The sequence below is a fragment of the Narcine bancroftii genome, chromosome 6 (genome assembly GCF_036971445.1).
Source record: "Narcine bancroftii isolate sNarBan1 chromosome 6, sNarBan1.hap1, whole genome shotgun sequence".
In the NCBI taxonomy this organism is placed as follows: domain Eukaryota; kingdom Metazoa; phylum Chordata; class Chondrichthyes; order Torpediniformes; family Narcinidae; genus Narcine; species Narcine bancroftii.
The window spans coordinates 52714034-52734799 of record NC_091474.1 but is presented as its reverse complement, the minus strand read 5'-3'; the positions used below and the strand labels follow the sequence as shown (position 1 = coordinate 52734799).

The 20766-nt window shown below is 42.5% G+C and overlaps 1 protein-coding gene across 2 annotated transcripts in view; it reads right to left on the bottom strand.

Annotated features, from left to right (window-relative positions):
* The window catches only part of ankfy1 (ankyrin repeat and FYVE domain containing 1), a 105997-nt gene that overhangs the window by 48462 nt on the left and 36769 nt on the right, over window positions 1-20766 (bottom strand). For both annotated transcript variants that reach the window (XM_069884993.1, XM_069884991.1), the window contains exons 5-8: window positions 18459-18582; window positions 16239-16388; window positions 14969-15134; window positions 9117-9321 (exon numbers count right to left, since the gene is read on the bottom strand). In XM_069884993.1, the coding sequence (XP_069741094.1) occupies window positions 9117-9321; window positions 14969-15134; window positions 16239-16388; window positions 18459-18582 (645 nt within the window). The remainder of the gene's footprint in view (window positions 1-9116; window positions 9322-14968; window positions 15135-16238; window positions 16389-18458; window positions 18583-20766) is intronic.

Sequence of the window (20766 nt, the reverse complement as noted above, 5' to 3'; positions counted from 1 at the left end):
GGTCTTTGCCCTCAGACAGCTCCAAGAAAAGTGCAGAGAACAAAACAAAGGACTCTACATCATCTTTGTTGACCTCACCAAAGCCTTCGACACCGTGAGCAGGAAAGGGCTTTGGCAAATACTAGAGCGCATCGGATGTCCCCCAAAGTTCTTCAACATGATTATCCAACTGCACGAAAACCAACAAGGTCAGGTCAGATACAGCAATGAGCTCTCTGAACCCTTCTCCATTAACAATGGCGTGAAGCAAGGCTGTGTTCTCGCACCAACCCTCTTTTCAATCTTCTTCAGCATGATGCTGAAACAAGCCATGAAAGACCTCAACAATGAAGACGCTGTTTACATCCGGTACCGCACGGATGGCAGTCTCTTCAATCTGAGGCGCCTGCAAGCTCACACCAAGACACAAGAGAAACTTGTCCGTGAACTACTCTTTGCAGACAATGCCGCTTTAGTTGCCCATTCAGAGCCAGCTCTTCAGCGCTTGACGTCCTGCTTTGTGGAAACTGCCAAAATGTTTGGCCTGGAAGTCAGCCTGAAGAAAACTGAGGTCCTCCATCAGCCAGCTCCCCACCATGACTACCAGCCCCCCCACATCTCCATCGGGCACACAAAACTCAAAACGGTCAACCAGTTTACCTATCTCGGCTGCACCATTTCATCAGATGCAAGGATCGACAACGAGATAGACAACAGACTTGCCAAGGCAAATAGCGCCTTTGGAAGACTACACAAAAGAGTCTGGAAAAACAACCAACTGAAAAACCTCACAAAGATAAGCGTATACAGAGCCGTTGTCATACCCACACTCCTGTTCGGCTCCGAATCATGGGTCCTCTACCGGCATCACCTACGGCTCCTAGAACGCTTCCACCAGCGTTGTCTCCGCTCCATCCTCAACATCCATTGGAGCGCTTTCATCCCTAACGTCGAAGTTCTCGAGATGGCAGAGGTCGACAGCATCGAGTCCACGCTGCTGAAGATCCAGCTGCGCTGGATGGGTCACGTCTCCAGAATGGAGGACCATCGCCTTCCCAAGATCGTGTTATATGGCGAGCTCTCCACTGGCCACCGTGACAGAGGTGCACCAAAGAAAAGGTACAAGGACTGCCTAAAGAAATCTCTTGGTGCCTGCCACATTGACCACCGCCAGTGGGCTGATATCGCCTCAAACCGTGCATCTTGGCGCCTCACAGTTTGGCGGGCAGCAACCTCCTTTGAAGAAGACCGCAGAGCCCACCTCACTGACAAAAGGCAAAGGAGGAAAAACCCAATACCCAACCCCAACCAACCAATTTTCCCCTGCAGCCGCTGCAACCGTGTCTGCCTGTCCAGCATCGGACTTGTCAGCCACAAACGAGCCTGCAGCTGACGTGGACTTTTACCCCCTCCATAAATCTTCGTCCGCGAAGCCAAGCCAAAGAAAGAAAGTTTTCCAATACTTCAATTTTTTGTGACAATAAATCTTGTCTCTTTAATTTTTTTTCCGCTTTCTTCCAACTTCCCTCTTAAATAATTTATCTCCATTTCTACAGCAGCTTCTCGTTCCTACACATTTTCTACTCTTTTCCCTATTTCAGTCATGACCAACTCTAAGCTTTGCATTCTGTCTTCAGCTCTTTTCATTTTTCTTTTGATTGAACTAAATTCTAACGATAGCCATTCTTTTAATGACCTCATTTGTTCTTCAAAAAAGGCTTTATCTAAATTTTGTCTTTCTATTTTACCTTCTTCTTTCCTTTGAAATTCTTGGTCTTCTTCCTTTTCTTCTGTGTCAGTATGTATGTCTGTGTCATCTTCTTCTCTTCTCTGTATCTGTGTATCTTCATCCTTCTCTGGTGAGCTGTTTCTGTATCCTTGCTGCTGGGCCTCCCGCTGCTGGGCCTCCCGCTGCTGGGCCTCCCGCTGCTGGGCCTCCCGCTGCTGGGCCTCCCGCTGCTGGGCCTCCCGCTGCTGGGCCTCCCGCTGCTGGGCCTCCCGCTGCTGGGCCTCCCGCTGCTGGGCCTCCCGCTGCTGGGCCTCCCGCTGCTGGGCCTCCCGCTGCTGGGCCTCCCGCTGCTGGGCCTCCCGCTGCTGGGCCTCCCGCTGCTGGGCCTCCCGCTGCTGGGCCTCCCGCTGCTGGGCCTCCCGCTGCTGGGCCTCCCGCTGCTGGGCCTCCCGCTGCTGGGCCTCCCGCTGCTGGGCCTCCCGCTGCTGGGCCTCCCGCTGCTGGGCCTCCCGCTGCTGGGCCTCCCGCTGCTGGGCCTCCCGCTCCTGGGCCTCCCGCTCCTGGGCCTCCCGCTCCTGGGCCTCCCGCTCCTGGGCCTCCCGCTCCTGGGCCTCCCGCTCCTGGGCCTCCCGCTCCTGGGCCTCCCGCTCCTGGGCCTCCCGCTCCTGGGCCTCCCGCTCCTGGGCCTCCCGCTCCTGGGCCTCCCGCTCCTGGGCCTCCCGCTCCTGGGCCTCCCGCTGCAGGTCGTCCCCATGCCGGTTGCCCTGTTGCCACTCATCCTCTTCCAGCCCTTTCTCACCACTCTTCTTTTCTTTCTTGTTTGCTTCCCCCAGCCAAACGCCCCGATACTGGGCATCTCTCAGCTGGCCGCTCCTCAGCTGTGCCCCCTCCCGCTGGCGTTAACCTTTTCTTTTACTTGCGCACTGCGCATGCGCAACTCTTCGCACATGCGCAGTTGTGCATCTCTTCTTGGCTCTGATCCATTTTTTAAGTCCGTTGGTCGGGAGGACACCCCTCCTCTGGGGGACTCACCAACATCGGAGATCGGCCGCTCTTCTCCACGGTGGCTCTCTTTTCCGACGTGCAGGTAAGGCCTTCTTCTTTCTTCTCCAGTGATTTTCCTTCTTCCCTTTTCACTGTTATTCTTACTTTATCTCTTTTGGGTGCCATCTTCTGTCTCTTCTCCGTAACTTTATCTTTCTTTTCCTGTATTTTATGTTTATTGAGCTCTGTTTTTTCAAACTTTTTTTTCTTTTCTCTGGAGAGGGCTGGTTCCACCCGATCAGCCACCACTCCATCACGTGACTCCCCCAAACATGGCCCAATTTAAGCCTCATTTACATCACAACTTCAATGAAAGTCTTTCTCCACACTGCTACCAAAGCAGATCCAGAAATAACTTCAAACTTGAGATCACAGCATAAATGATTGTTTTATTTCAGCAACAGACACGGTTTAAAACTAATATTTTACTATGGCAGCCAATGTACAACTAGAACTCCATATAATCATACTTGGAGAACATTTCAGCCACTTGGTAGCATCAATTCCTCTGCCCATTCCCATAACCTACTACAAAACATAGCCATGGGGATGATAGTCAGGGGAACAGTTAGGAAATTCCAGCCACAAAAGAGACTCCAGGATAGTGTGTTGCATCTTGGGTGCTCAGGTCCAGGATGTCTCTGAGTGGGTGCAGAATATTCTTAAGGGGAGGTGGGCAGCCCCAGAGGTTGTGGTACAAATTGGTACCAATGACATAGACAGGGGTGGGGTTGAGGTCCTGCAAAATAAGTTTCAGGATTTAGGAAAAAAGACTGAAGAGCAGGATCTCCGAGGTAGTAATTTCTGGATTACTCCTGGTGCTATGAGCTAGGGAAGGTCAGAACAGGAAGACAGTGCAGACAAATGAGTGGTTGAGGAGATGGTGCAGGGAGCAGGCTTTCTAGTTCTTGGATCATTAGAACCTTTTCTGGGGAAAGGGTGAACTGTACAAGTGGGACGGGTTGCACATGAACTGGAGGGGAACCAATGTCCTGGCAGGGATGTTTTTAAATGGTGTTGCAGGGAAGGTTTAAATTAGATTCGCAGTGTGCTTTGAACCAATATATAGAGGCAGAAGAAGAGGTGGTTGTTGTACAAGCTGATAGGGAGATTAAGTGGAAGGACAGGCAGATTTTGCAAAATGACAGCAAGTGGGAAGAGTGGAATGCAATAAGGACCCAAAGACAAAGGTAACAAATAAAGGACTAAAGTTTTTGTACTTAAATGCATGCATTGTAGCATTAGAAATGAAGTGGATGACCTTGTAGTTCAGCTACACATTCTGTAGGTATAATGTTGTGGCCATCATGGAGTTGTGGCTAAAGATGGATGTCATTGGGAGTTGAATGCCCAAGGTACACAGTGTATCGAAAGGATAGGCAGGTAGTATGCAAGGGAGTAGCATGGCTCTGTTGGTAAAGAACAACATTTACTCAGAAAGGGGTGACATAGGATCAGAAGAAACAGAATCATTGTGGGTTAAGAAATGGCAAGTAATATAAAGATTTCCAAACAGTAGACGGGATGTGGATGGCAATTATGACAGAAAATAGAAAAGGCATGTCAGAAGAGCAATGTTTTGGAAATCATAGGGGATTTTAACATGCAAGTAGATTGAGAAAACCAGTTGCTGGTGGTGTCCACAAGGGTCAGTGTTGGGGCCACTTCTTTTTATGTTGTATATTAATGATTTGGATGATGGAATTAATGGCTTTGTAGCCAAGTTTGAGATGATACACAGGTAGGTGGAACAGCACGTTGTGTTGAGAAAACAGGGAGGCTGCAGAAGGACTTGGATTAGGAGTATGGGCAGAAAAGTGGCAAATAGAATATCATGTTAGAAAGTGTATGGTCATGCACTTTGGTAGAAAATAAATAAACAACAAACTACTGTTTAAATGGGGAGAAAACTGAAAATACCCAGATGCAAAGGGACCTGGAAGTTCACATGCAGGATAGCCTGAAGGTAAACTTGCATGTGAGTCGGTGGTGAAGGTGGCAAATGCAACACTGGCATTCATTTCAAGAGGAATTGAATATAAGAGCAGGGATGTGATAGTGAGGCTTTATAAAGCTCTGGTTTTGGTCTCTTCATTTAAGAAAGGATGTGCTGCCAGTGGAGTGGGTACTGAGGAGGTTCACAAGGATGATTATGGCAATGAAAGGGTCATAATATTATCAGGAGCATTTGACAGCTCTTGCCCTTTGCTTGTTGGAATGTAGGAGAATGAGGGGGATGTCACTGAAACATTTTAAATGTTGAAAGGCATGGACAAAGTAGATAGAGAAAGGTTGCTTCCCCTTGGTGGGAGAGTCTTGAACAGTCTAGAACAGAGATGTGGAGGAATATCTTCAGCCAGAGGGTAGTAGATAAATTAACAGAATGGTATAAACAAGGAGGCTTACAACTGCCAAACTTTAAAAATTATTATAGAGCCGCACAATTAAGATACTTATCAGATTTTTATCAAACAAGGGAAAAGGCAGATTGGACTAGATTAGAACTAGATAAAATAGGGGAGAAGATACCTGAACATATTATATAAATGGGATGAAAAATTGGTACAACGTAGGAATTCTCCAGTATTATATCATCTGCTCAATATTTGGAAGAAGATTCATGTAGAAAGGAATAAAACAAATTACCAACTACCAAAACTAATACTGACGCAAAATCAGCTAATCCCTTTTACAATAGATAACCTTTCCTTTAGAGAATGGGAGAAAAAAGGGATCAAAAGAATAGAAAATTGCTTCTCGGGAAATAAATTATTATCCTTTGAACAAATAAAGGACAAATACAATATAACTCACGATACAGTGTTGGCATTCTACCAACTGAAATCCTACTTGAAGGACAAATTGGGAAGAAGTCTGAGGTTACCAGAGGGAAGTAATTTTGAATATGTGATTACAGACACAATGATAATCAAAAAATTTGTAACAAACATGTATATTAAACTACAAGAAAAGGAGAATGAGGAAACAAATGGTAAAACTAAACAAAAATGGGAACAAAATCTAAACATAAATATAAAGAAGGAAACATGGGAGAAGTTATGCTCAGGAACTGAGAAATACAATAAATACGAGGTTATGTATGATACAATATAACTGGATACACAGGCTATATATTACACCTCAAAAGTTAAATAAATGGGACCCAACAGTATCTGACAGATGTTTTTGCTGTAAAAAGGAAATGGGAACAACAATTCATGCAATTTGGACATGTGAGAAAGTGAAAAAATTTTGGGAAGATCTAAACCAGATACTAAATAAAATCACAAAAAGCAATATACCAAAAAACCCAGAGATCTTCCTCCTAAGTAACATAAAAAACAAAGAATTTGGACTTGATTTGGATGGTGCACAAAAAAGATTTGTTATGATAGCCCTAGCTGTAGCAAAAAAATATATTATGTCAGCCTGGAAATTAGAAGATAACTTGAGAATACAACAATGGTATATAGAAATGAATAAATGTATTCCATTAGAAAAAATAACATATAATTTAAGAAATAACATTACAATATTTGAACAAATATGGGAGCCATACATGAAACATAATAGAGAAAACCTACCGTGGACATCTACCACCTAAAATGACAGAAGAAGATAATGAAAAGAACTGACTCAGTGGAATTTCTTGTTTATTTTTATTGAGTGACAACATTGTTCGACGGGTTTAATGTATCTTATTTTCTGAACTTTAAATAAATGGGAGGGGAGGTAGGGAGGGGAGGAGGGAAGGGGGGGGAGAAAACGACACTGTATATATTTAAGAAGGAAAATGTATGTATCTTGATTTATATGGTTTATAGTGTGAAAAATAAAAAAATTTAAAAAAAAACCAGAGGGTAGTAAATCTGTGGAATTTGTTGCCACAGGCTTTTGTGGAGCCCAGGACTTTGGGTTATGGGGAGAAGGTCAGGTAGTGTGGCTGTGTGAGAAAAATAGATCAGCTCATGATTAAATGTAGGGGCTGACTCAATGGGCCAAATAGCTCCAATGTCTTATGGTCTTAGTTGTAAGATGTACAAATAACACATTCAAGAATCAAAAGCAATCAAAAGAATAACAGTGTGCTTATTATCACATTTCGTTCATGAGATTCATATTACATCAGCATGACATCTGCAAGACCACAAGGCACGGGAGCAGAATTAGGCCCATTGAGTCTTCTCTGCTATTTGAATCACAGCCGATCAATTTTGGAGAACAGCAGGTGTGGAATTTCCAAATTCACGAGCCGGGAGTAGAGAACTAAACGTTGGCGTTTCCCAGCAAGTTCTAGCCCATTTTACAAGGTGTCCAAGATGCACTTGGATTACACACTTGCCTCCTGTTTCCCTATTCTCAAACGACCTAAAGAAAGAAAGCTCTGAATGGAAAAATGAGAAAAATTGTGACTGACAAGGGAAGTAAAAGAGAGGGCATACAAGGAAGCAAAGGTAAGTGGGAAGATGGAGGACTGGAAAATATTTAAAAACTTGGAGAGACAACTAAGAAGGCGATTGGAAAGGAAAAGATGAATTATGAAAGGAGATCAGCAAGTTATATCAAAGAAGATATTAAAATATTTTTAAAATATATGAGAGTAAAAGAGAGAGCAAAGTAGACATGGAGCCGATAAAAAAAGACACTGGAAAAATTGAAATTGGAGACAAGAAGATGGCAGGGGAATCGAATAAATATTTTGGATCAGTCTTCACTGTGGACGACATTAGTAGCAGACCGGACGCTCGTGGCTCTCTCGGAAGAGATGTGAGTGTGATCAAGATCACCAGAGAGGTGGTGTTTGGGATGTTAAATGATCTAAGGGTAGATAAGTCTCCCGGACCGCATGGAAAGCACCCTCGGGTCCTGAAGGAAGTAGCTGTAGAGATTGTGGAGGCATTGGTGATGATCTTCCAGGAATCTATGGAGTCTGGCATGGTTGGAGTGGACTGAAGATCGTGAATGTTGCTCAGCTGTTTAAGAAGGGAGCGAGACAGTAGAATGGAAATTATATATCTTTTAGCCTGACGTTGGTGTTTGGGAAGCCGTTGGAATCAATTGCCAAGGATGAGGTTACTGAATACTAGGAGATGCATGAAAAGATAGGGCCAAGTCGGCATGGTTTCCTTAAAGGAAAATCATCCCTGACAAATCGATTGCTATTTTTCGAAGAGGTGACAAGTTGGATTGACAGCGGAGGTGCAGTGGATGTTGCGTATTTGGACTTTCAAGGTGCCACACACGAGGCTGCTAAACAAGATGAGAGCCCATGCAATTACAGGAAGGATACGAGCATGGCAGAGAATTGGCTGGTCGGCAGGGAACAGAGTGTTGGAATAAAGGGGTCCCATTCTGGTTAGCTATTGGTTACCAGCAGTGTTCCACAGGGGTTGGGGTTGGGGCTGCTTCTTTTTACATTGTATATAAATGATTTGGATTGTGTAATAGATGGCCTGTGGCTAAATTTGCAGATGACACCAAAATAGGTGGAAGGGAGGATACAGAAAGGCTGCAGAGAGATTTGGATAAATTAGGAGAATGGGCAAAGAGGTGGCAGATAAAATACAATGTTGGAAAGTGCCCAGTCATACACTTTGGTCGAAGAAATAGACAGGCAGACTATTACGTACATGGGGAGAAAATTCAAAATTCTGAGGTGCAAAGGGACTTTGGGAATCCTCGTGCAGGATACCCTAAAGGTTGACCTCCCAGTTGTGTCAGTGATGAAGGCAGCAAATGCAATGTTCCAATAATGTAACGTTGAGACTCTATAAAGCATTGGCGAGGCCTCACTTGGAGTACTGAGTACAGTTTTGGATGCCGTCTTTGAGAAAAGACATACTGGCGTTGGAGAGATTTCAGAGAAGATGTACTGGAATGCTAACAGGAATGAAAGGGTTAACAACGAGGAACAATTGTTGGCTCTTAGAGTGCACTGGAGTACAGAAGGATGAGGGAGGCCTTACAGAGGCATTTTGAATGGTGAAAGGCTTGGACAGAATAGATGTGGCAATGATGTTTCTCATGTTAAGGGATTCGAGAAGAGGGCATAATCGGGATAAAAGGGTGTCAATTAAAAACAGATTAAGAAAACATTTCTTTAGTCAGAGGGTTGTGAATCTGTTAAACTTGCTGCCACAGGTGTATTTAAGGCAGAAATTGAGAGGTAATTGATTAGTCAGGGCATCAAGGATTGTGGGGAGAAAGCCAGGAATTTGGGGTGCATGGGAGGATGGGTCAGCTCATTAGGATGGAGCAGACTCGATATACCAATGGGCCTACTTCTGCTCCTATATCTTTTGAACCTTCTAGTTGCCACATTGCACAACATACTCAAAAAGCCATGATCTCAATGGTTACTCACCGCCCTTTGCTATCCTGCATATTGCAATTGGCAGATGCTTCCAAAAGTGCTTGTGCAATACGTGCCATTCCTGCCATTGCTTCTAATGAGTGCCTTTTCAGACTATATGAGGCCACAAGGTGTAGTGATGTCTCGTGCTCTTCATAAGTAGCTGCATTTATGCAAGCACTATTCCTAATCAAGAAGCGAGCAGAAAATTCATCTCCTGGGTCAAAACAGAAAGTTAAAAATATTTTGGTCCAAATCCACATCATTCATTACACACATCTAGGACCAATTTTTGGCAGGAATTAAATCACAGATACATCAGTCTAATGTACCCAAATATGCACGTCTATCATTCATGAAGTGCATTAAAGAATGGTCAATAGGAATCTTCCCAGCCAGATTTTCACCCATTCACAACTTTAGCATTGAACACCCATTTGGACAGAATCAGTGTTTTAAAGACAGATTAAGGATGAAAATAAAACTGTTTTACCCAGTAAAAAGAAAATAATACAATGCACAAATCGTGAAGAGTTCTAATGTTAATGAGAAGCTGTTCACTGGCAGTAACCAGAGGACATAGCTGTAGATGAAGCAATTACAGAAAACTTGCCGAAGAAACTATAGTGAGGGACAATACAAGTGCGACTGAACATGCTCTGTAATTCCAAAAACTTTGGAAAGGTAATTAAACTAATACATGAAGCAGAACGAGTTGCTGGGGAGAGGGAGAAAAGAGAGAAAAGTTTAGCTGCATAGCTTTTGGGGAATTTAACTTTTTATTAATTAAATTTTTAATTAAATTTAGACATACAACACTGTAACAGGCTAATTCAGCCCTACGAGTCTGTCCCGTCCAATTTACACCCCATTAACTGGTACATTTTTTGAAGGGTGGGAGGAAACCAGAGCCCCTGGAGAAAACACACAAAGACACGGGGAGAACGTACAAACCCCTTACAGACTGCGAGGGATTCAAACCCATTGACGCTGCAAAGGCGTTGCTCTAACCGCTATGCCAACAGACACACCCAAAGAATGAGTGCTGCCACAATATGATAAATATTCTCCTTGCATACACCATTCTATTCCTGCACTGGTCTCTGGTTAGACCATAATGAATCTCCATGGGCATCTCCCATTCTGTTACAAAGCTCAACTGGATGGATTCACAACATACCCAACTCATTCATCAGGATGTGGACCCACATCATGAATGTCACAGATTTGCTAGTCGATCTAATAAAGATGAGTGTATAGTCATACAAGTATGATGCACAGATACACCAAAATTCTTGCTTGCTGCAGCCAAACAGAGTTTTGTAAAAAAAAACTCCATCACCACCTACTAAATTACCCAGTAAGAAAATTTCTGCAGTAATGGCAAATTTCTACAGATGTGTGGTGGAAAGTGTACTGACCAGCTGCATCAAGATCTGGTAATGGGGACACCTATATCTCTGAGTGTAAAGCCCTCCAAAGGGTAATGGGCACAGCCCAGAACAACACAGGCAAAACCCTTCCAACTATTAAGAACATCTACAGGGAACGGTGCAGTCAGAGAGCAGCAGCAATCATCAAGGATCCACATCCACACGCTCTTTTCTCGCTGCTGCCATCAGGAAAGAGGTCTGGGTGCCACAAGACTCATACCACCGGGTTCAGAACAGCTGCTTGCCATCAGATTCCTCAACAACAAACTCAATCAGGGACTCATTTAGGGACTCTTAATTTTGCACTTCATTGATTTTTTAAATTCTTTCTGCATTCCAGTTTGTTTACATTCATTATCTGCTTACAGTTTTTTATTTGTTTACATGTACACGCTGTGTAGTTTTTCGCTGCACGACTAATAAGTGGTAATTCTGCTGCACCCACATAAAAAAGGGTCTCATGGTTGTATGAGATGTCATGTATGTACTCTGACAATAAATCTGAAATCTGACATCTGAAGAGATAATACAGTTACTTTTGTGCATGAAAAGTGGCATTGCAATGGTGCAGACAGGTCTTTTTGTGGTCCAGGAGTAGTTCATGTTTAGAGCAGCAAGGGGAGGTTCAAGAGCTAACAAACAATAGTGCACAATTACAGATGTGTCCTGGAATCACAATCTCATCTCAGGAAGATCACAATCTGAATCCATGCAGCAATATGAAAAATCGGCTCAAAAACAAATAACCAGAAGTATCATGTTCAAAAGCATTCACGCACTAGCATAGGTTGGCTCTCTTGCCTGCCCCCTGCAAGACTGCTAGGAGTAAATGGAAACTATCTTTGCCTTTGTTACCTACCTCGGCTGCACCATTTCATCTGATGCAAGGATCGATAACAAGATAGACAACAGACTCGCCAAGGCAAATAGCGCCTTTGGAAGACAACCACCTGAAGAAACACACAAAGATCAGCGTGTACAGAGCCGTTGTCATACCCACGCTCCTGTTCGGCTCCGAATCATGGGTCCTCTACCTGCATCACCTACGGTTCCTAGAACGCTTCCATCAGCGCTGTCTCCGCTCCATCCTCAACATTCATTGGAATGACTTCATCACCAACATCGAAGTACTCGAGCTGGCAGAGTCCACAAGCATCGAATCCATGCTGCTGAAGACCCAACTGCGCTGGGTGGGTCACGTCTCCAGAATGGAGGACCATCGCCTTCCCAAGATCGTGTTCTATGGCAAGCTCTCCACTGGCCACCGAGACAGAGGTGCACCAAAGAAGAGGTACAAGGACTACCTAAAGAAATCTCTTGGTGCCTGCCACATTGACCACTGCCAGTGGGCTGATATCACCTCCAACCGTGCATCTTGGCGCCTCACAGTTTGGCAGGCAGCAACCTCCTTTGAAGAAGACCGCAGAGCCCACCTCACTGACAAAAGACAAAGAGGAAAAACCCAACACCCAACCAACTAATTTTCCCTTGCAACCGCTGCAACCGTGCCTGCCTGTCCCGCATCGGACTTGTCAGTCACCAACGAGCCTGCAGCAGACGTGGACATACCCCTCCATAAATCTTCGTCCGCGAAGCCAAGCCAAAGAAAGAAGGAAGAGTGCTGGGAGAGACTTGGACAATTAGTTTTTCCCTTATAATTTAGGGAATTGTTGGCTGTTGGATTGTTAGTTGTTGGTAAATTTTTCAGACAGCAAAAAGATTAGTAATCAGTCTTGACAAAAAAAATCTAGAGAGGCTGGAATCTTGAGCAAAAGAAGAGCTGGAGAGACTCAGGTCAGACAGCATCCATGAATAGAAGTGGTCAATATTTCGGGTCATGGTGGTTTAACTGGGTTTTTAAAAAAAAACGAATGTACAGCTCCTGCTGACTAATTCTGGAGAGGTTGAGGTGCAAAGCAGTTGCTCTTTTCCACCAATTCGACAGCATCTTCAACCTACAACAGTGACCACTTGACAAGAGGAGTTTAGGAAGAAAAATGCCACGTGCAGTTCCTTGCCAGTCACACACTAACCAGACTTGGAAATAAACAACCATTTCTTCCATACCACTTCTAAATGCTGAAACTTCCTTCCTAAAACACTCTCATTCAGGGGATCACAGTGGTTCAAGATGACATTTGAGGAATTAGTGATCAACAACAAAAACACTACAATTTTGCCAGCAAGACCGACATTCCACAAATAAGGTTAATGCAAGAAATAAAACAAATTCCAGCCCTCTCATTTTCTTGCAAAATGCCTGTACAAAGCTAAGGTCTATTTTCAGTTGATCTAACATATGCAGGGACTGCACCACATTCAGCCTGTAACCAAATCTAGAGCCTGTAAGGTTACTCGAGAACCAACAAACTTTCATAGATATTTTTCAAGTGAAATCCAACAGTCACAGTGGGAAATAAGAGTATGAAAAGAATCTTATCAAGTAGCTCTGAGTTTATAGTAAATTATCATTACTGACAGCTTTGAGCTATCGTTAGAGGGGATTTCTCTTTGTTAAAGATCACCGCATATTACTGAGCAATGCCAGAACCGGGTGCTTAGGCAGACAAGTTTTAATAAAAAAGTACCAGATATAGACTGCTCCGATCAAAACAATGGTGAAAACAGAAGTTGGAGTGAACCTCTGGAATTTGCTGCCACAAGCAGCTGTGGAGGCCAGGACATTGGGTCAAGGCAGTGACTGATAGCTTTCTGAATAGTGAGGGATCAAAGGTTTTAGGGAGAAAGCAGGGGAGTGGGCTGTGGAAGGATGGATCAGCTCATGATGAAATGGCGGAGTGGACTCAACCGTCCAAATGGCCTACTTCTGCTCCTATACCCTATCATCCTATGAAATGCAACACACAAAAGTACAGGAGAAACTCAGCTCTAGCAGATTTATCCATTCCACTCGACCCCAACATCTGCAGACTTTCTTGTATAATTTCTTGGGTGGAGTAAGAAAACTTGAACTAAAGGAAACAATCTAAAAAGTGGACACACTTTACAATTACATCATCCTCACATTTCCAAACAATTGAAAATAGTATTTTTAAAATTTATCCACGGTTGGTAAATTTTTCAGACAGCAAAAAGATTAGTAATCAGTCTTGACAAAAAAAATCTAGAGAGGCTAGAATCTTGAGCAAAAGAAGAGCTGGAGAGACTCAGGTCAGACAGCATCCATGAATAGAAGTGGTCAATATTTCGGGTCATAGACTCAGTCTTGACCTCACTTGTTTTCATCTTTCAGATTGCCTCTTTGATCTTTATTTCCCCTCAGACCTTGAAACACTTGTTTAAAACCCACTGTTACGAGTCCAGAGGACCCTAAAACCCAGCAACAATAGATGTGCACCATGACAGAGGGTCATTTAAATAAAAGTTGCTTTTAATTATCTTTGAACATGAAAATAGAATCAAACTTTAACTTATCTCTATTGACTCACTTAACCTTCTAATTCTAAGCGCATGTATGCGTAATGTGTGCATTAGTTCAGCAAAGTTCTTTGGTTCACAGTCTAATCTCACTGGTTGCAGGGAATGCTTATATTGTGCACAGAAGTTAACATTAATAAAGTTCACCAGGCTTTGGTTACCACTCAGGAAGGGTTCTTGTTGGTTTTCATAGAGAGAGTTTTTCTTGTTCCAGGACATCCACAACTGATTCCTTTTTGATCAGCCACTCTGGTGTCTTGCTGACGAAACTTGCCCCCTTCAGAGTTCTCCAGATGATAACCTCTTTTTTTCAGGTCACCAGAGTTCCTTTCTGTTTCACCTATTCCAAGGGAAACACTGGACAGCAGTCCTCTCCTTTGACCAGGCCGTCTTCCAAAGCTTGCCAGTTTGTCCCTCTGGAAGCGATGTCTGTGTCTCTCCTCTCTCTCACTCCCTACAACTCTGAGAACAAATCCTGCTTTTTTCCTGCTCTCTGCCTGCAAAGATCACATGACCTTCCAGACAGTAAATTCTGTTTTCCAGACAAAGCTACCATTGCATGTTGTTATATTTGTTGCCTTTTGCAAATAACAGTCCATCATGAGTCTGAGCACTCTTGCAAAATCTCCTGCAAAAATTCTGTGCTTTAAAGTGTTTGTGTGTGATCTGCTCTAACAAACCTTTCCCAATTTACGTCCCAAACACCTCTATGTACTCTGTCACACCACCTTTACCTTTTTCCAGTTCTGATCAAGAAGCCAAAAGGTCAATTTCTCCACTTTTACCCAGATGATGGAGAGTAGAGCTTGGATTTGATTTTATTTCAAAATTATAGCAGCACCACATCTTCACACGTTGTAAAACACTTTGAAGCAAATTCCATATTAAGTAGATTGTCAAATCACTTTCACAAGGACCAAGATGAATATGAGATGAAACACTAGACATTAATCCACCAATACATGGAGATCCATTGGTTTGTTCTCACTTTACCTCTTTGGATAGCTTTATGAAGTAAACTCCAGCCTTGCTTATCCACCATGTCAACATCTGCTTTGTTATTAACCAGCGTTGTTGCAATACTCTCCAGTTTTCGAGAGAGTGCCAGGTCCAAGGCTAGATCTCCATTATCGTCAAGTTCATTTAGTTTACCAGGCAACTATAGATGAATAAAATATTTTAGTGAACAATTCAGGAAACAAAGATCTACATTGCTAAATCAAATTGGCAAATAGCTGGTGCTGTTACAAAATGCAAGCTTGATACACTCGGGGAATCCCCTTAAAAAAAGGGGAAAAATTGATCTCAAAATGACCTCCACTCTATTTGACTTTGTGTCACCTATGGATCTGTTTATCTATTCTGCTATGTTATGGACTGATGTTCTGATGTACACAATCCAAATCAAAAACAATTGTCAGCAACCCAACATAAGATGGAAACATACAGATGTTTTTAACCACAAGATTCCACAGAAATAAGCAGCTCTTAAAGATAAACAAACCTGAGGCACTTGCGGTAAAGTTGCTTTCAAGATGTTTTTTGCTTCAGAGTTTAATTTGGACAGGGTTAAATCTCAATTATTTAACAACTTGGAGTCAGGGAAGGACACGGGTGCTTCTGCCCACCATCTTCATTGATCATCAAGCACCCATTTGCATTAATCCCATAACCCACCAAATTGTTATTAAGTTACCTCGACTCCAACTCCCCCCCTTCTCCTCCTTACCCACATCCACAATACCTCACATGCCCTCCATCACTGCAACAACTTCCAATTCCCTAACTCGACTGTCTCATTTTCACAACCTCACCACAGATCCCACCACTCGCCACAAACCAGAGACAATTTGTAGCAGACAATTAGCCTGCACTTCTTGATACATGGGAAGAAACTGAGACACATGGAGAAACCCCAAGTGCAAAGTCCATGCAGACAAGACCCAAGGTCAGGAGTGGACATGGGTCCCTATAGCTGTGAAGCAGGGGCTCTACCAGTTGCACCCCTGTGCCCTCCCTCCATCTGTGGCAGCGCTTGGTGAAGCTCAAGTTCATCTTGAAAATCTACTGCTAAAAGAATTTATTACAGCTTGATTACAAGGACAAAATTCTTCAACGCTACATATATTTGTCAGCACAACATCAAGAGCCGAAGGGCCTGTACGGTGCTGTATTGTTGTATGTTCTACAAAATTAAGATAAACAGTCACCAACCCAAGACATCAGTGTGTAAAGAACTCTAGTTAATAAACATTGCTTCTACCTGAGAGTCCATTGCAATAAGATGGAGAAATACTACATCTTCTCTTTCCACTTTGATAGCTTTATGCAAAGGGTATTCAGTTTTTGATTTAATCATTTTGTATAACAAAGGAGCAGTCATGCTGCTGAAATCATCCTTCTGCAGATCATCCTGGATAAATATAGAAACAGCTTAGTAAAAAAAAATAAGGCAAAAGCAAAGTAACAGAAAAGTACTTTGATAACATGTGCCTCATTTCCCCACAGCCTGTAGATAATCAGCAAGCAAACCAGTAACATTGTTCAAATCCAGCGCTGTCTGTAAGGTGTACGTTCTCCTGGTGTCAGAATAGGTTTTCACCGGGGCTTCAGTTTACCGTTTAAAGCATACTGGGGGTTGCAAGTTAATTGGGTGTGTTTGGGCCATGAGTTCATGGGCTAGAAGGGCCCGTATCTCTGCTGTATGCCCAAGTTAAAAATTAAATTGTTGAAGGATTCAGGACTTCAGTGGTTGGACACAAGTCTTCCTTGGGAAGATCATGTCATAACTGGAACACAACTCTACAGTTGGATTTCTCAGATTATGAATGGAACTACAAACAAAAAGACTCAATTACTGGTATTTATGGTCATCGTTTGTTATATTTGTTCTCATTTCGCACCATTGTCACCACTGTGGTACTATGCAATTACTCTCGGGCTTTTAGGCATCTTTCATCAAGTTGATGTTCTTTCAGCAGCTGAATGCCTGTTTCTGCGTGCATCTCCAGGAAGAGCCCGAAAATCTGTCACGCTGCTGCTGGGGATGAACTGAAACAAGGACCCTTGAATCGTTCTCCACACTCTTAGCAACTCCAGATTGTGCAAAGAGTTGGGCGACTGTCTCCCCTCACTGCAACCATCTTGGGGACAACATGCATTGTGAGTAATATTTATGTTGCACAGGAAGGATCCAAAAGTGGGGCTCCTCTCACTACCAGCTAGGCCAAGTCCTGGTGCTTGTTCATGAGTACTGCCAATAAGGCATTCTGCCAGATGACCTGGACAGTCTGCTCAGGGAACCACCCCACAGTATCCATTGAGTCGTCATCTTTCAATGTCTACAGGACATTCTTTGTTGACCACTGCCTGGTGGACGTGTAAATGGAAAAGCCTTTTCACAAAGGATAGGTGATGTGGTAAAGTCCAGCTGCCCTCATACGTTGGATATGCCCTTGCATCAGTTGTCTGGTGACTTGTACATGGGAAACTTTGGACTTGTTCCATTTTCGATCCTCAGTTGAACTGCTGACTGCTTGGGTGGAGGTGCAGGGGATGGGCCACACCTGATCACCTCTCATCTGATCACCAAATGAACTCAAACCAGCCCCCTCCAGGCATTGTAAGGCCCATTAAAGAGTTAACAGGGTAGAACTCAAACCTTTAGATTATGGTGAAAATACTGAGTTCAATTCATACATGCAACATTTTAGAGCCTATCCTACTTCAAAGTTGTGGATGAACTTGTGTTAATAAAGCTCACCCTTTTGCAAGTATGTTGCCTTTGCTCTGCACTGATCTAATTCTGGGCTCTGTACAGTTTTACTTATTGAACCATGGATATCTAACTGGTCTACTCAAAACAAATTTTCTCACTGCATGTTGTTGTTTGACTATAAACTTGAACTTGATGGTGGACGAGCACCTAACACAAACTCATCGGGATGACATCGTAGTAAACTCTGCAAGAACAAAAGGTCTTCCATAACCCTGAACATCTGCAAAGCTGAACATTTTCACATTTTACACTTGCACTTCAATACTGCAGACCTGTAAAAGATAGAAATATTACTGAAAGATCCATTTCTCATCTGAGATGAAGTTACACCAAAGGAGAAAATAACATTGGCCAAAAGTGTCCCATCCATTTATTTAACAGTAAGCAGATTCCTACAACTAAATCAAACAAAGCAGATTTTCAGCAGGCTGTGTAACTAATTTGGAAAACGAGGCACAGGATTTCAAATTCACCCATCTGATATGCATCTCCTAATTTCCACAGAATTTATAAATGTCACAGCAAAAGCAGCATTAAATCACAAAATTTTCAATAAGGAATGTACAAGACAATCATAAAATATCCTGAAGATCCAGCACTAAACCAATATTATGCCTTGTGTGCAATTCCAGCACAATACTGGGATCCCACCACACTGAAGGTACCACTTAATGCAAGTACTACAATTCTCATCAAGCAACTCACCCAATGGCTGGCTATGATTTCAGAACAGTAGTTCAACAATGCAACAGCATTCAGCTCCTCTGCAGTCTGATAGAAGCGAATACAGTTCCTAACGTTAACCAATGACATTACCCCTTTTTCACACCTGGGAGGAAAAAAGTAGGGAATTTACTATAGACAAGACATGCAGCCCACTTCTCTAAAACGTAGCTTAAATAATAAACTAAATATTTTAGTTGCCAGCACTCAAGCATCTTACAATGGTGTATCACAACATTCATTATACACATTTTTGCAACAGTTAAAATCTCTAAAGATCATTCTTGGATATCAGCTTCTTAGCAATGCAGACAATAAAACAGAAAATGAACAAAGATGCCAGTGTCTCAGCTCATGGAAGTCACCAAACATTTTTATTTGCATTAAAGAGTGAAGGCTTACGAAGCTGACCTACCTTATAACATGCAGTCGATGTAAAAGACAGACTTTTCAAAGATATCAGATAGTGGGCGCATGATAACACAGTGGAGTTAGAGGAAATTAAATGAATTGCAAACAGGCGAAAAGTAGCTGAGTGACTTCTAGTGACGGGAAGTCATGCTCAACAGGAATAAATATTATTCATAATTTAAATATTTAATTAGAACTGGGGAATCAGAAATATTTTAAAATCTGTGGATTTTAAACTGGGGAATAACAACTAAACCTCGGCTTTCTGAAGAGACTTGGAAATTAATTTTAAATGTAAATAAGGAGACCACTTATTCCCTGGAAATTAGTCAGTCTGAGTACAGAAGCAAAGAAATGACAGATTTACTACTTAAAAAGAGAAAATCGTAGTTTAATGAAATCATATATGTAAATAAAACACAAGGGACAGTTTTCCAAGGAAGCTTAAACTTCAGTATCCTTGGTTGTACCTCAATCAAGCACATTTTCATTATAAAAAGGACATAGAAGCCACTGGAAATTGCTCAGAAAATGTTAATAAATGAGAAATGCAGAACATTATGAAAAACAAAAAAAAGAACAGAAAACAGGTAACCAGATTGTGGGCTTTACAATTATGAAAGGGTTTGATCTGAAGAACTTTGAAGTTGGCAAGTTTGGGAATGGGTTGGAACATAGTTACAAATACATCCAATAATGTCTCCTTTCCTAATCTGGAATGAGGAACTTGCTGTCACAGTGATTGGAGAGCACAGCAAAGATACATTTCGGGGAATGCTAGGAACAGTGGTGAGTCTCGGACCATTTCCTTGGGTGCACCAGGCTTAAAAACCAAATCATTTTCACAAGACATTGTTTGTAAAATATGCAGCAATCATGTCATGTTAGTGCATTAGAGTTCACTTTAACTTGCATTTACTTTGGTAGAAATCCATGGTGCTTTGTGTTCTGAAGCCAATTAAAGAGATGCATCTGAATAAGTGAAAGCATTCAAGTCTCAAGCTGAGGAACAATGCCATGTGAATACTACTGAACCAAATGCAGGCAAATGCATAACCCAGTGCTCCAAGAAAACTACAAAAGGTGATGCTGACCTTCACCAGATGTCATAGTCCTAAAATGAATGGGAAAGAGAAGTTCTTGAGATAGTAACCATTGGATCAAGTTCAACATGATCCGTTATTCAAACATACCAAAGGCAAGAGTATCGAATATGAATCAAGCCCTTTAGAGAATGCAAAGGAAATAGTTCAGCATTAAGTATCTAGTCGAAGGCAAGTGCTATGCTGTCAAGGTACAAGGCTAAAATTTTAAAGTCAAAACCAAGGGTAATTCCAGATATGTCAAGAAGAGGCACAAGCAACATCTCCAGCCAAAGGCCGTTAAAGTTAAGTGGTGAGAATGTTGGAAAACACACTGATGTTCCCTCAGCCAGGATGTCTTACAGGTAACACCCATGTTACAGAAAAGGTTGCATACCAAGAAACAGGCTGTATAGCCACTTTTCATAAGGCAAAGCAGTGTCATCTATAAGGCGCACATCTGCCAAGATCATGTCAAAAATTGCAAGGAGCACAAAACTGGTTATGTGGAAAGATGATATCCAAAACTACCCTGGTCTGCTGGTCCAGAGTATTAAGGCACATGAGATCCAGGGCAAACTGGCTAACTGGATCTAAAACTGATGTAGTGAAAAGAGGCACAGCATCTTGCTGGAAAGAAGTTTTTTTTTCTAATTGGAAGCCACCAAACAGTAGTGTACCTCAGGGATTAGTGCTGGAATTTTTATTGCTTGTGATATATGCTTTGATATGAATATGGTAAGATTAGCAAGTTTGCGTATGACACAAGTTTTTAGTATAGTGGATAAGGAGGAAGG